The sequence below is a fragment of the Teleopsis dalmanni genome, chromosome 2 (genome assembly GCF_002237135.1).
Source record: "Teleopsis dalmanni isolate 2A chromosome 2, ASM223713v2, whole genome shotgun sequence".
Taxonomy (NCBI): domain Eukaryota; kingdom Metazoa; phylum Arthropoda; class Insecta; order Diptera; family Diopsidae; genus Teleopsis; species Teleopsis dalmanni.
In genome coordinates this window covers 203,515,764-203,531,582 of record NC_051847.1, presented here as the reverse complement: position 1 = coordinate 203,531,582, position 15,819 = coordinate 203,515,764, and the positions used below count along the sequence as shown (strand labels likewise).

The window sequence follows — 15,819 nt, the reverse complement described above, 5'->3', positions numbered from 1 at the left end:
AATATTAAAATAAACATTTTTAAAAATATTGAGAGTTATTACAGAATCACCTCAGTTTTAAGGCAGTCTATTAAAAGTGTTATTTTAAATAAATGTGAAATTAAAATGAGAACTACAACAACAAAAATTCATCTAATATTAAATGAATCTTTGGCTGACAATACACCTGTTTCGATTATTGCCCATCATCAGTGGTCTTGGAAATAATTTTTGTATTTAATTATTCGTAAATAATTTTTAATTTTTGAGACTGCAAATACTAGAAATCGAACTCGTTAAAATATTGAACATAAATTAAACCTTATATAAAATATTAAGAATCTTGAGATTATTTATATTGATGGATCAATCAAAAGTCTAACAAAAAATCAATTAAAACTCGAATAACTTCATTAAACAAGTCATTGAAATTATTGAAAGTATTATAAAATTCTAATATTATTTTTTTAGCCAATAATTTATTAAATTGATTCCACACTTATTCAAAACTTTTTTCTAATAATAAGTAGTACTTTTTCTTACTATTGCACAATTTTTCTATTGTAGTAAATTCCCATGTTCTGCATTGACTTAAGTTGGTAGACTGGAAATTTACATATATTACTAATATTTTGAAAAGCTTACAGAGTTATACGAATGTAAGTACTCTTATATTCGCAATTATTAAAAACAAAACTAACCCTCATACCAGAACAAGGAATGATGTATAGCCAATAGAAGAACGTTATTAAATACACAATTTTAATAGCAGAGTATGTACACTGCAAAAAAAGTTGACGCTGCGATATTTATGTGAAACTAGAGGACTTAATTACCAAGCTAATTTATTGGTTTTTACTAAATACTATTTGAATAAATAAATTGAATTAATTGAAAAATTATACAAAAATATAAAAAATAAAGACCACAAACATTTTTATAGGTTTTATTAGAGTAGCAAAAAAATACTCTCAATTCACGAAAGAAAATATGTGAAGCAACAACAAATGCTCTTAAAATCTTCATAGTTAGGTTCTACTCGCAAAAAATTTTAAGTCTTAAGTTTCAGTGCAGTCAAATTCAAAAATCAATATATTGTGAATGTTCATTGGAAAATTCCAGTTATTATGTTGCAAAATTCCAGGCATCCGTTAAAATCACATAATAATTTAATTCACTAATGAAATCAAATACATAAATAAATTAATTAATTTAAATGCATATTTAAGATAAAATTGCTTACCATTGCTTTTCTATTATTCATTTTGTTTTTTTTTATTTAAGTTGAAGACATTCAACATATTTTAAAAGTGATGCCAATTTTTTTTCAACCAGACTTAATGCTTTTTTTTACAACTCTGAAAGAAAAAAATACGGAAAGAAAAAATTATATGTCGTAGTTTCTTCAATTTTTAAGTAGAGTTATATAATATAACTTTTATTACTGAATTATTTTCTTTAGAACTTTTTAATTTTTATAAGTCTAACCTGATCAGGTATTATCTATACACTATTACTGGAGGATCACAATAATATTTTTATACAAATAAACATAAATGAGAGATTTAAGTTTGAGGCGAATTCTATATAATAATCAAAATCAATATTGTAAAGTATAGATAATATTGTAGTTCATTATCAACATTATCACATCTTTCAGGGAATATTCTCAAAAAAATATTGTGAACTCATTAATCGATACTAAAGACTCATTTACAAAAGGTATCACACTGAGAGTCGGAATATCACTGATAATATGTAGAATAAATATCTACATCTACTGGTTTCTCGCTGCATTAATATAGTGAAATTCAATTTTGAATTAAGATTTAAATTGTTACAAAATAATTAAATGTTTTATTCCGCGAAATCAAAAACTTCGGGTCTCGAATTCGAAAGAAAATATCGAAGTATGGAGATAAGCAATGCAGAAGACGAGAAGAGATTATAGGAAGTCAATATTATATTTCGAAATGTATATATATATATATATATAGCACTTTTACTTTCTATTAACTGGCGCGAGTTTAATTAACCTCTATTAACTCTACGCCTTGACTGGATTATTGTTTATCACTTCATCAGACTAAGCAATAATTGACTTCAGATCTGCATACCTCCCCGAGAAATCTGAGGATGTCATTCCTCTAAATGTACTATGGTACCTCGAAAAGTTTTCTCATAGCTTGGCTTTGTGCAATTTCTAGCTGGCTTTACATTTTATATAAATATTATTTATTTATAAATAATTTAAAAAAAATTTATCAAAATAATAGTATATATTATTTCAATGTTATAATTAAATTAAAATATAAATATAATGAGTATAAAAATATCTTTCTTAACTACTACAAAATTAATGAAAGTATTTTCTTACATTTTTTCTTCATAATTTTTTACAGTGTTTTTTTCACACAGGCATCTATTTAAACGTTTCTCCTTTACAATTTTTTACAGTGTTTGCTGCATACAAATATCTATTTAAGGGTAAAAATGTCCTGTAAAATAATCAACCAATCACAAAGCTTTTTCTTCCTATTAAATGTCATAATTCCTCATAAAAAACAAATCCTTTTACAATCAGCAATTAGGTTATCTCATGCGAACAGGTGCAGGGGATGAATATCCTTCGATAACGCAATAAAAAAAAATGTCTTCATCATATTTTTTTACACTTCAAATATTTGAAGACTTTTTTCAATAACAATTATTAGCTCATACCTCATCCCTGCACGCTGCTGTTAACACAAATGTAGGTGTAACTTGCAACAAGAGTTTCGACAACGAAAGCAACAACAATGCGTTGCACACAAACTTGACCACTTCCAAATACTGCTCGAAGGATACATCGTGGCGTAGTGGAAGGATCAGAAGCATTTCTTAAGTTTCTGTTTACGGAAGATGATTGTTATACACGCGCTGTAAGTGATTCGATGCGGAAGTGAAAAGTGTGAAGGATAAAGAACAAAATCGGAATGAACTGACTAAGCACAGTTGAGTGTATTAAGGAATATTCAAAGTATTTAATCTCATTCGCAAGTGATAAACGGAACTAAACGGACATAAACGGACTCGGATATTGTTTAAAATGTTATCGACGAATCAATCGCTGACCGCGCGGGATACCGCCACCGACGGTAAAACTTTAAATCGTCCATCATCGCCGCGTCAATTTTTTGAACGACTTTATGGTCATCTCGAATGTAGTGAAAAAAACGGTTTAACCGAGAGTGCGTCTCATAATCAAGATAATGTATCCGAGCAAGAAAGAACTGATAAGGTTTTTGATGAAAATAGAAATTCAAGTATCTGTGATACAACATATCAAAGCGATGGCGGTAGTATATCATCGCCTGATATATCTATCAGTGATGAGAGGTGTGTGTGATAATTTTTTGTGATCTTAATGAAAACTTTTATTTTAAAAATTGTTTTTATTATTTTAATTTTTTTAGAATATCAAATTGTGCAGTCTACGAAAATTTTCCACAACATGATTTTAACAAAAATAATTTTGCGGGAACGGCGGGTATGACTGGACTACCTTTTGGTTACACAAATGATCCACATTTTCCAGCAGGATTTACAGCTTTCTGTAAGTTATCATAATATATAGAAAACAAATTAACTTCTTAAACCAAAAGGAAATAGAGTTATTTCAAAGGAATATATCAAATAATTATGTGGGAGAGCAGTGATAATGAAGAACTGCATTGTTAACATCTATATTATCAGAAGGGTTTTTATTGTAATTGTACAATTTTTTAACTAATACCTTAAATAGTGCAACTGTTATTAAGTTTATTAACAACTCGCAGAAGTAATCTTATGACAATTCACACTATACCTCTAAAGTCATTAAATAATATCTCTAATATTATTTATGAACCATTTATAATAGTTGAAATATGTAAATACGCCAGCATATAAATTTCAGAGATAAAATGATTCAATTTACGTCTTTCAAGATTCTTTTCTTTCAATATTCTTAAAATTGCATATCAAATAAAAGATACAATTAAATATTATATTCCTTCATATTATAACTACTTGATCAATCAATCTCCATTTACATCATAAATTTAGATAGCTTAATCTACTGTCAAATGTAGTGACAAATATAATTCGATTTATTACGAGAGGTTTCAGCTCGCAAGCCCTGTCCCTGGTTACGTATCTAATTCGAAGTAGTGATCGCATACAAACTGATTGCTATAATGTTTTGTTTTTCTTTTTTTTATTTATTTATAGTGTATTTCCTTTTTTGGAATTTACTATTTTTTATTATTTCTATATAACAATCGGTTATTTGTCCTGTGAGACCTATATTAACAGGATTTTATTTTATTGGAAATTATATTAATTTTCAAATTAAAAACTACATTTCATTTATGTTATGACAAGAAATCTATTTTTCACAAAAAAAGTTGTTCAGAAACTATAAAATATAGTAGTGAAATTTAATAATTCGCAATGATTAAGTTGATTTATATAGCTGTGGTTTATGCGTTAGTGCTAATTAATAATACAGCAGTTACAATCAATAGAACAATTGATACAATTGATAGATTCGTGTGTTAATATAAGGAATCACGTTATATATATTATATATACAATTACAATTCAAAAATTACAAACAGATAAAGAAACCAATAAACGTTTCCGAAACAGCTGGTATGATCTCAGTCAGTTTCAACACATGTCCAAGAAGGGAAAGAAATATTACGCAATTTTTTTTATTAGGTTTAAGAGAAAACTCTATAAAAATCAAGAATTATAACTTTTAAAACCCACATTACTTTAGAACATTGTTTCCTAAATGAGTTCTTTACAGCATTACTCATTTCCCCCTAAATCCCTTTCTCTCTACGCATTACTCATAAGCAAGTATAAAATATTTAATATTCTTCCACCGAACTATTCTTTCATTTCTTTTATATATATACAAATTTTGACCACATTTTAGTCTCAAAAGTGGAGTCTCTTCTTTAATCTCCTAAATGTCACTACAAAGATCTGAGAGATAATAACATAATTGTCCATAATCTGGCAAACACCTTAATTAATCTTCTGCTCTTATCTCCAAATACTCACAACCACTGTCCTAATAACGAACGAAAATTTTCCTATTTGTAATTATAAAATTTGTGAAGAACCAGTCAAAACTCTACTCCAGTCAAAACTATTAAAAGGATCTACACCTTAGAATAGTATTGATTCGTTTTTATAGTTTGGAACGTCTTGAAAAAAGTTGCCATTGTTACGATGGAGCCTTCATTTCGATATTGTGACGATCCATAAGCAATTATTCGGCGTCAATACTTGATGCTTTTTCTTTTGGAAATTTACTAGATTTAGAAGAAGTTTAGTTGATACTCATTTCTGTTTTAAATCCGTTTACATAAGACGAATTACCTAAGGAATGATAATTCTTCTATTCTATTCTCTTCTCTTTCATCTCTTTTTTAATGATATTAAATTCTGTTTTCTCCTCGCTTCCTCTTCAATATCTTTAAGACCTTCCTGAAATCATCGCAACAACAACATCATAAACTCGAGTTGGTGCATAGTACTAAACACTACAATGTAGGTTGTTTGATTCATAATCACATAGTCATAAAAAAGTAGTACTTAAAATTAAAAATGATTGTTCGGATAGTATTTTAAATCATTTTTTATTTAAAAATTAAAAATCTAAAATATATACACTATAAATTTTAAACAAATATATAATTTATCACTATCATCATTGCAAGTTTAAGAACAGGTTGATTACAAGGGAATTAATCTAAGACTGTTTGGGCATCTCTGTTGCTTTAGGATTTTGCGTTTGTAGATTTCTGAGTTCAAGAGTCAAAAACATTTTTAAATTTGGATCTGTAATTTTGCTTAATACAATTTCCTTCACTTTTTCACTATTGCCATCTAATATTTTAGATATGGTTTGCGCGTACTCAATCCAAACACAATTAGCACAACCCGACATACAACAAGTAGTAGGCTCTGGTGGTAACTGAAAGAAAAAACATGTAATACATTATTTATAAAAAAAAAGATAAAATAAACATATACATATGATATAGATAATGAAAATATCATAGATGATAATAATAATATGATACCGTAAAGAAAGGTCTTACTAATTGCGTTAGCTGGATCCAATCTGGATTAACTCTCGATCTGTAAAATTTTGTTGCCCAATATATATATTTTTAGAGTAATCTAACTTTTTTGTATTAGCGTTAGTAGGCATTTCTATTTTCTATACATATATATATCGAATCAAATCAAGTCAGAAAAAACAGCTGTTACTTCATGATAATCGTGCTACTCTAGCAAAGTATCGATAGTGTTAAAAATTAATCTCGAGTGTTATACATTTCGCTCGAGAATTACCAAACGAAAATAAAATTGCAGTAAAAGTGAATCTCGATTAATAAATTTACTCCAAATTTACCAATCGAAAAAAAAATTTAATGGTGTGCTTTATCACCTCGTTATCGTTATCACCAGTTGTAACGTACAACACGGTGTTCCCATCTCTACTAACAATTATCTAAAAGCAATTTAGGTTTGTTGCAAACAGAGTTTTTACTTTTTAGGTACTATCTTGGATAGACGCATTTTATCTCAACTGGTTGTTTGTTGTAATCTGCGTGTGTTAGAAAGTGAATGGGAATGGTTTAAGGTTGGGGGTAGGAAAAAAGGGAAAATGGTTGGATTGTTAATGGGTAGAATTTAAATTGAAATCAACCCGGATCCAGTCAGGAGAACCTGGCTACTTCTAGAGAATGTATCCAGGAACAACCCGCTTTAGGTTCCTGAGCCACTTGTCAATTTTGGCGATCAAGTACCGTTCAACACCTCCAAAGTGATTTCAGAGGGAGCTATGTGTCTATTTGATATTTGTCGTCTCCTAGGGGAGCGTTTTCTTCAGTTTGATGTAAATGCTTTTCTACGTATTGATTGTACATTTAGTCAGTGAAAATTCGCGCTGAACCAAAGGAACCCAGTGAAAAACGTAGGCTTTTTCTAATGTGGGTTGGAAGGGTCTTCATGTAGACAGTACAATGACAGTACAGTTATCGGTCATCATTTCGTTGAATTTTCTCCTTTCATTGAACTACATGGTTAATAAAAACAACAACAACAATCAATGCAAGTCAAGTGCTGGTGTTAAAACTATAATTTCCACATCGAACAGATGAGTTTTGAAAAGTTGTGCCACCAACTTTAAAATAAAGGATTTTAGATTTTATCACTATCAAATATATTAACCTAATGAACTGCTGATATGGATGTCTACCATGAATTATTGAATAAATGATTTAAAGAAGTAAATGCAGATTTTTAGTACTTTAATATTATCCGCTTTATCCATATAGATGCGTTTGAGATGCCTGGTAAAAGCCATGCCTTGTCTGACCATAATAATGGTATTGTATGATGGTCTACGCAAAGCAGGATGCATGTCTAAAATTAAAAAAAATATTATCAATTTAAATATTTTAATCAGGATGTGTTTTATTAGTAAGCAATTAAGTATTAAAATTCACATTAACCCTGAATAAAAAAAAATGTCACAGGTGTTTCTGTTATAAAAATATTACCATGAAAAAAAAAATAAAGTTTAATTGTAAATCTTACGGAAAAAGTTGTAGTTCCGGTAGAGAAGTAAAAAAAATGTGGATATATTTTTTCTATTATATATAAATAATAATCTTACCAAAACACTTTGTTATATTTTTTTTTTTTTGTAAATCACAAAAAAGGTATCAAATTTAAAAGAAAAAAAAACTTTGGCAAGGGGAAGCGCACATATTGAAGGTGCGGAAAAAACTTCAGATTAAAATGTCTACTCAAGCGTTAAAGTCGGTGAATGTGGTTAGTCCGTTTACATTTTGTGGCGAAACAAGTTAGCCAAGTGCTTAGTACGAGCCTAAAAAATAGTGTAAAGCTTTACAAAGTTTAGAAAAAAAGGATTTAAAGAAATCATTAAGAAAAAGTTAACATTGTAATTGATCTTTAAGGAGGAAACCAAAAAAACGGCAGCCAGGATTTGTTGTAAAATTTACGAATACAAAAGGCAAGGAACGGATAACAAAAAATAGACATATCAAATTCCAAGTTTACTCGCAGTTTAGTCAGAACTTGATTTGTAGTTTAGGAGAAAATTGAAGTTGGAGTTAAAGGGTTAATAATTTTTTAACAATAACGATAACGATAACATTCATTGTAGGTATTGTTTTCATTATAGGAAAAGAAGTAAAAATAAAATATAATCCAATAAAATACAAAAAGAACTAATTAAATTAAATAAAGAAACAAGAAAAATAGCTATAGTTCTGAAACAAGTTTTTAGCACAATTATTAATATAAAGGAAAAGAAAAAGCCAATTACAATAGCTCCATATTCGAACTATATAGATCAAATTAGTCAAAAATTTGATTAATAATTTAAAACATTTATATTCATATTAAACAAAGACTTCAGAGAAGAATTTGGCTACTCATAAAAAATTATTATTGTATAATTATTATTTTCTCAACAACATTAATAACGCAACAGACCCATAATAACTATATTTATTTGAGAATACTCGCCATCTCCACAAACTATTAACTCGCTGTAGACATCAAGCATTTAAACAAGAAAGTTACAATTTTTACACTTACTTCAGGGATCGATAATACTACGCCCAAACATTATTACTGTAATGTAAACGGATCATCAATTTTTTTTAAGACCTTTGGTAGCTCTGGCTTGATCACCTCTCACGAAACAGAACTAGTAATACTTATGTATCTTAAAGTAGTAAGATGCTTACTTATTGCAACCTAGGTTATCAGTTCCAAGTTCTGTTAGTTAAATACAAAACTTAATTCATGGGCATTTTCTGCAACTACAAAACGTAGAATGGTCTGTATTATGACTGTAACTAACTCTAAGATTGATTGGTTGATTGCATTGGTAGATCGATAGATATGCCACCGCCTCATATTATTAGCAATTATTTGCCGTTTTAATACCAAATTTATAGCAAGAATCTCTTTTGGACAAACTAAACTCATCCAGATAATGTCGGTAATGTAGTTTAACAGACTTTTTATTCTTACTAATAAGCAGTCCAACAAACTGTCAAGAAAGTAGTTCCCTTAAAACAACATATGTCTATTAGCTGAAACTGGGCAGTCACAGAGAAAATGTGTAATTATCTTTGCTTCATCTAAATTTCAGTACCTTCTTCAACTTTTAAATAGAAGATTCAATTTCTCTACGAGATTCTTATACCCAGTAACCTTACAGTAGCAGTATAAACCACATTTCTCTTGATAAGTTGTCTGGGTCTGATCCTTTGTTATGAAGGCAAAGTGGTCCGGTATTACCTAACCTTTGGATAAGTTTTTGCCAAACTCATAACACTGGTTTATAAAACCGCATGAATTTAGGTTAAGTCTACCTGTACCGATTTCTATGAATTTAATAAATTGTAGTTCACGTTGAAATAATTTTCAAGACTATGAAGACTATTAAACAAAATAAATGGAAATCTGAAATTGTCATAAGAAGGCTTTGAAATAAAGTTTCCCAAACTAAAACCAGCGTTACTATAAGTATCTTAAATCTGGAATATATATTAGAGAATAATATATATTATATACTTTTAATATACTTTTAATTTCTAAAAAAATTAAAAGTAACTACTTCATAACACTTACAGCTTATAAGACCAAATGCATCTTAGACTAACGAAAACAGTTCATCAAAGTTCAATTCCGAATCTTTATCAATGCTTCTTCTTAATTAAAGCACTAACAATCTAAGTCTATAGTCAATAGTTAAACAACTACATACTATCGTTATTATATGTAGCTGCCCCTTTTTACAATCGTGTGTATGTCTACTTAACACTTTATAGCCTCAATCAAAGACTTAAAATAGATTTCAAAACTACACTACAAAAAATTTTAATAGCATTTAAATGACGGATAATGATGCTTGTGGCGTAGCGTTAAAGTACCGCCAGTCGGCAAACATTATGTACACATTCACTCTCAGCCCAAACACACAAGTGCATACCAAACAATAGCTTCTCCCATTGCAGCTGTTTTCATTGTTCACGAATTCCCGGATCAACATAGCTAGCGCATCCGAGAAAACAATCCAAAAAAATTTAAAAATGCACGAGACGAAAAGCAGCGAATGGGAAGAAACTACTCGCTTGCACTGAAGGACTTAATTATTTATTTACATGGCGTTTTGTAGTTGTCACGCAATTATAATCAGAATTCATAGTTGAGTTACTCTCAAATGTATTGTTAGACACAATAACTCATTTCGGAGCAGGCACAATTCGATTGTGTCATAATATCTCGTTAATGTAAGATTAATTTCACTTTAACATCTCCATTGTGGATGTTGGTTGATGCGTGCGTTCGGACATTTGAGGAAGAAGTCAGTGTGGGCGTTTTTTGTGCGGTTTATTGTTGTTTATAGTTTCGGGGTGGTTTGAGGAAATCTCGTTAATTTCATGTTCATCAACATATGCCCACACTTATCATTTATATATAACAATAAAAAAGAGATTAATAACAAATTATTTATTTATTTTTTTTTTGGTATTTTGCAGTGGCACGTCGTCGACGCAAGGATGGAAGACAACGTCGTCAACGCACAACTTTTAGCACAGAGCAGACGTTGCGTCTTGAGGTGGAATTTCATCGAAATGAATACATTTCACGCAGCAGAAGATTTGAATTGGCCGAAACTTTACGTCTTACAGAAACACAAATTAAAATTTGGTTTCAGAATAGACGCGCCAAGGATAAACGCATTGAGAAAGCACAAATTGATCAACAATACAGGTAACTGGGTCCTTCCTTTTGTTAATTACAATTTCCTTTACTTATTTGTGCAATTTATAAAAACCTTTAGTAAATTTTTTTGGATGGAAGAATAGAAAATAAATTTATGTTGGAAAATTTTATAATTTAGCGAGGAAATTAAATTTAGAATCTAAAATACTTCTCTGAAAAATTCTATTTACTGAAAATAAAAGGAAGTTGAAGCCTTTTAAAATCTTTCAGATCTAAGCTGATCCCTACTCAAATCTTAGACATTATTCCTGCCTAGTAAGGTTAAAAAGTTTTTTGTTGGCTACTTCCTCACTTACGACAAATAAGAAGTAACCACTTCCATATCTCCCTACTACCCGATAGCACATCTAAATAATGAGCATTCATGTGATAAGTAATCCTAACTTGTTTCACATAGAATCTACTAACTTGTTCACCAACCTCAACCTTATCTTATTGAAAAAAGGTGTATATTAATGGTCAAATCAACGAATCAACTGCTTTACTTAATAGTTTTCTGAAAAGTTGATATAGTGACAACGTACAACTGTTGAACAAAGATATATATTTATGGACAATTCAACTCACGCACTTGTGTATCCACAGGGTTACACAAAGTTCCTACGAATAGCTCGTGGAACAGACCTATTATTTCAAGTAAAATTTGTGTTGACGCGGCACTGGTGTTCCCACCAGATTTTACACAAAGCTGTTCCATGAAAATCTGTGTAAAGGGGGTAATTTGGCATTTTATTTGTGTTACGCTCTCAGTTTGTACTACACTTGATTTACTTGACTTCTACTATGTGTAGCTTGTGGAATAGACTTTATAAGTACAATTGATTTCCTTTCTATGAATTCTCTTTGCTTCTTCGGTGGGTAAAAATAAACTATACAGAAGGTTTTAACACATAAATGAAAACTAAATTTAGACGTTTATATTAAAATTTAATTAATTCCATAGGCATATCGATTTTTTTTCATATAATTTTATTTAAATATGACCTAGAGAGCAGACTAATTTATAGCTCGATGCCACTTATTAACACTAGTGAGCAGACTATCCGTGAAAAGAGAGAACTAACAATCCTATAATAAGATACCAACATTTTTAGAGATTCATTTACGATAGAAATAATATAGTTATCAGCTGAGTTTGTGGATTTCCTTTCATAAAGATTTGTCTGAGCTAGAATTAATTAAATAAAATTTTGCTTAACTATTACTGACCACAACTAAAAAAGATTTAAAGTCGCCCATTCTTATTATCTGACATTAACATTACTTCTTCCACGTTCTGTTCATAATTATTAAAAATGATTCACAAATACATTGAAAAAGATCTAACGCTAATTATAAATCTTACTAAATGTATAAGTTTGAGTCTATTAGACTGAATCCTTTACACTTTAGACCAACCATATGGCACATCTGCTGCACATTTGTGGAGTAAACCGCAAAAGTGTTCGACTCCACGAAATCTAAGCTAAGAATCGATATATACTAGTTTTAAAAAGGGCCTGAAATTTTTGTCTCTGACTCTGACAAACTTTGTTTTCTGTAAAGTTGAACTCAGTAGTAAATTCTTATATCAAATACATATATCATTTAATATATTTTGAAGAATATATGCCTGATTAATATATAATCAGATGATATAAAGTATATATATTTTTTAACATCCAAGTACGAACATACACATAAAATTACCCCTAACTTTATGCTTATAATGAACGGAAGTAAAATGTGTCAAGTTTAAAATTAATATTCATAATAAAATTAGCACGAAATTAATTTTACGACATTTAAGTACATCACAGCCTACAATTAAACACAAAAAACAAAGCAATAATTTTTATTTATATTTTTAGAAATTTTGTCGTGGCCAATGGTTTTATGACAACTTTAATAGGGCATGGAACTGGCTACCATCATAACCCAGCAATGATAACGAATTTCCATCAAAATTTCTATCAACAACAACATCAGCAAAGAGCAGTGACAGGCACTCCGGCGCTGCATACAGGACGCATAAGTTCGCAGGATATCACTAACGCAAATCAAACGAACAACAATACTATCACACAACCTCAAACCCCGTCTCTGACCATAAATAATGAACGCACTGATGTTAATTATTCTGACATTAATAGTTTTTACAAACATGCGACGAATGGCGCTGGCGCTGGTGGTGTGGGCAATCTAAACTCGCTGATAAATTCGTGTTAGCAATTAATTTGAATGAGGCGCTTTATTACATTTACTTTATTGAGCTTTAAATTAAAAAAAAACCTAGAATTGTAGTTTTTTAATTTATTTATTTTAATTTTAAATATATTTTTGTATAACAATTTATTTAAAAATTAAGCATTAGTTTAAGATGTGCTAAATTTAAATTATAAAATAAATTTCAAAATTAAATATTTTTTAAAAAGATAATTGGAGCATTTTAAATAATTGGGAAGATTACAACGATAATTGTAACTGGCTTCTCCCAGGTAACTTTGTGGACATCACTATGGACAAAAATGTCTCCGAGTAGAAGTACTGATAGTTATATCAGCACAAACTTAAATAGTTTATTTTATTATGTGTAATATAATAATAATATAAAACTTTTTCCGCAATATAATAGATCTATACGTAACACAAATGAAGTACCAAATTACGCTCTTTACACAGATTTTCATGGTACAGCTTTGTGTAAAATCTGGCGAGAACACCAGTGCGAGAAAACAAAAAGGTCCAAAAAAATTTTGGACCTTTTTTTACAGAAATGGTTCCTTTTTAAACCAATTTTGGTACAGGAAAAAATTTTCAAGTGGCAACCGTGGTGATCAACACAAATGTGTATGATTTTAAAATTCAGGGATGTTACGCTTTCTCAGATGCTCTCATTTACTCAAAAATTTGCTGGCGAAGCGCACTTATGTATACACAATGTTACTCAAAGTTACTACGAGTAGCTCGTGGAACAGACCTTGATTTTTTTTAAAAATCTTAAAAACTTAAAAAATATATTCTAAATTTGAATTCTTCAATTTAAGAAATATATAAATAAATTAAATAATTAATTATAAATATTACACATTACATAATAACTAAGTCACATGGAACCAATTTTATCTATCATTTATATTAGCTACCTAACACCTATATTCTCTATTATATCATATAACGCCTATAACTTAAGTGGTGTTCACACCTACGCTTCACACTCGCTTTTTGAGGCTTAAGTGCGGTTCAGACTGATAAACAATTTTTTTATATATTGCGGGCGAACATATCCCAAAACTGACAAATTTTGGCTAGAAATACTTATATCTCTCCAATGTTCCAAAATTAAAATTAGACGATCAAAATTCGATATTTTCTGAACCAGTAGAAATATTGATATAGGTTTTCTTTTAAATGTATTTTGTGCAAAATTAACTTGCCAGAACCTTACCAGATGGACTAAAAACTTGTATTGTAAGGTCCAAAAAATGTCATGATATTCCTCCCACTTTAACACCCACCTCCTACACAAAATATTCATAGAAAACTGTTTATTATTTTGCACTGATATATTTCTTTCGGACAAAACGAATAAAATTTATTTGGATATGTAATACTGGAATGCAAAAATAGAAAAGACATTGCAGAATTTGCTTTAATAATATGTCGAAAAGGTTTCTGCAGCGATAACCAGTTGCATATTTAAACATATTTATGGCGATGATTCCTTTATTCAAATTTTTCTAGGTCCTTCGCTTTAATAAATGCACTATTAACATGAAAAAAAAAATATATATATATATATATATATAAGAAAAACATAACGAAAGAAATGTAGGTTCAATTGATATTAAAATTTAAAATTTTGATTTTATTTCGCTCCTAGAAGTATGCAAACTTAAAAAAAAACAAACATCAAAAATATATATTGTGAACATCCAATCATCTGTTTCTACAAATATTTTGGTGCACAACTTTACATAATAATTCACTATGCTACATTAACAAAATAATTATCTATTTTATAATGTACTTGCAACTGTTTTATTAGGTTAATATATTATTTTCCTTTATTTTAAAGTAAATATTTTTTTTGATTTTATAAAAAACTCACTTTTGGCGGTTTTTGCTGCAGAATCCAACTTCGTGGTTTTTGGCACTACATTAAGTACTACCACATTTTCAACGAAATCAGCTGTTTTTTACGTAAACAAACATTATTAATCTTGCGGTGATAATTATATTTTGAAACATATAAAATAAACAATTTTTAGAAATTATTTTGATAAATAATATTGTTAATACATATTTACTACAATATGATTTACACTCAAAGCAATCTGCGAGTAAAATAAAAAGAACAATTCACAAAAATATTGTACAGGGTTGGCAATAAAAAATTTTTAAAGCATATATGTTATTTGTAAGGTATATAGAAATATTAATTGTCATTTATTTATTTTCTTAGACGGCATCCAAGAATCACCGTGTACCATTTTAGAATGGTAGAATGATTCAAATTAGAAGCTGAAACCCCATTCCAGTAATCAAGTGGAAGGTCCCACATTCATAAATTTAATTAAAATTAAATTAAAATATGCGAAATGTAATAATTTGTCTTTTATAAATAGACTATCATAACTATGGTACTTTGTATAGTGTACAAGGGAAACATTGTTTATCGATTTGATTTTTCAATTATTTCAATATTTTATCTACATAAAATTTTACTTCCGTACAATTCTAAAATTAAAGAATATTTACGAGTCCTCTCCACCATTTCATACCTAGGTAAAAATGAAAGTAGTAGTAAGCAAGCAATGGAATAGCGCGAGATGTCGAATATTTGGTTTTTTGTTCAATGTTACCACATATTCATAACATGTAGAACTAATTAGATATGTGATAATTAACAACATAAATTAACTTTTTATATGAACTATATTTGTAACTGTCATGTTTTATCATAAAAAACAACAATAAATC

General features: G+C 29.2%; 2 protein-coding genes across 2 annotated transcripts; one reads left to right on the top strand and one right to left on the bottom strand.

Annotated features, from left to right (window-relative positions):
- Positions 1-2,920: 2,920 nt before the first annotated feature.
- LOC119678382 (homeobox protein rough-like) lies at positions 2,921-13,122 on the top strand. Its single transcript, XM_038090182.1, has 4 exons — positions 2,921-3,357; positions 3,435-3,574; positions 10,611-10,845; positions 12,708-13,122. Exons 1-4 carry the CDS (start codon positions 3,068-3,070, stop codon positions 13,063-13,065), a joined length of 1,023 nt encoding a protein of 340 aa, XP_037946110.1. The 5' UTR covers positions 2,921-3,067; the 3' UTR covers positions 13,066-13,122.
- On the bottom strand, positions 5,691-15,140 carry LOC119678383 (oxidoreductase-like domain-containing protein 1). The gene is made up of 3 exons (XM_038090183.1): positions 14,948-15,140; positions 7,337-7,452; positions 5,691-5,992 (listed from the first exon to the last, which is right to left on the bottom strand). The coding sequence occupies exons 2-3, from the start codon at positions 7,448-7,450 to the stop codon at positions 5,768-5,770; spliced, it is 339 nt and encodes a 112-aa protein (XP_037946111.1). The 5' UTR covers positions 7,451-7,452; positions 14,948-15,140; the 3' UTR covers positions 5,691-5,767.
- Positions 15,141-15,819: the final 679 nt, after the last annotated feature.

Coding starts and splice junctions, on each gene's coding strand:
- LOC119678382 (XM_038090182.1), top strand. CDS start 3,068: ATGTTATCGACGAATCAATCGCTGACCGCGCGGGATACCGCCACCGAC. Junction 3,575..10,610: donor AGCAGGATTTACAGCTTTCT/GTAAGTTATCAT, acceptor GGTATTTTGCAG/TGGCACGTCGTCGACGCAAG. Junction 10,846..12,707: donor CAAATTGATCAACAATACAG/GTAACTGGGTCC, acceptor TTATATTTTTAG/AAATTTTGTCGTGGCCAATG.
- LOC119678383 (XM_038090183.1), bottom strand. CDS start 7,450: ATGCATCCTGCTTTGCGTAGACCATCATACAATACCATTATTATGGTC. Junction 5,993..7,336: donor ATAAAGCGGATAATATTAAA/GTACTAAAAATC, acceptor TTTTTCTTTCAG/TTACCACCAGAGCCTACTAC.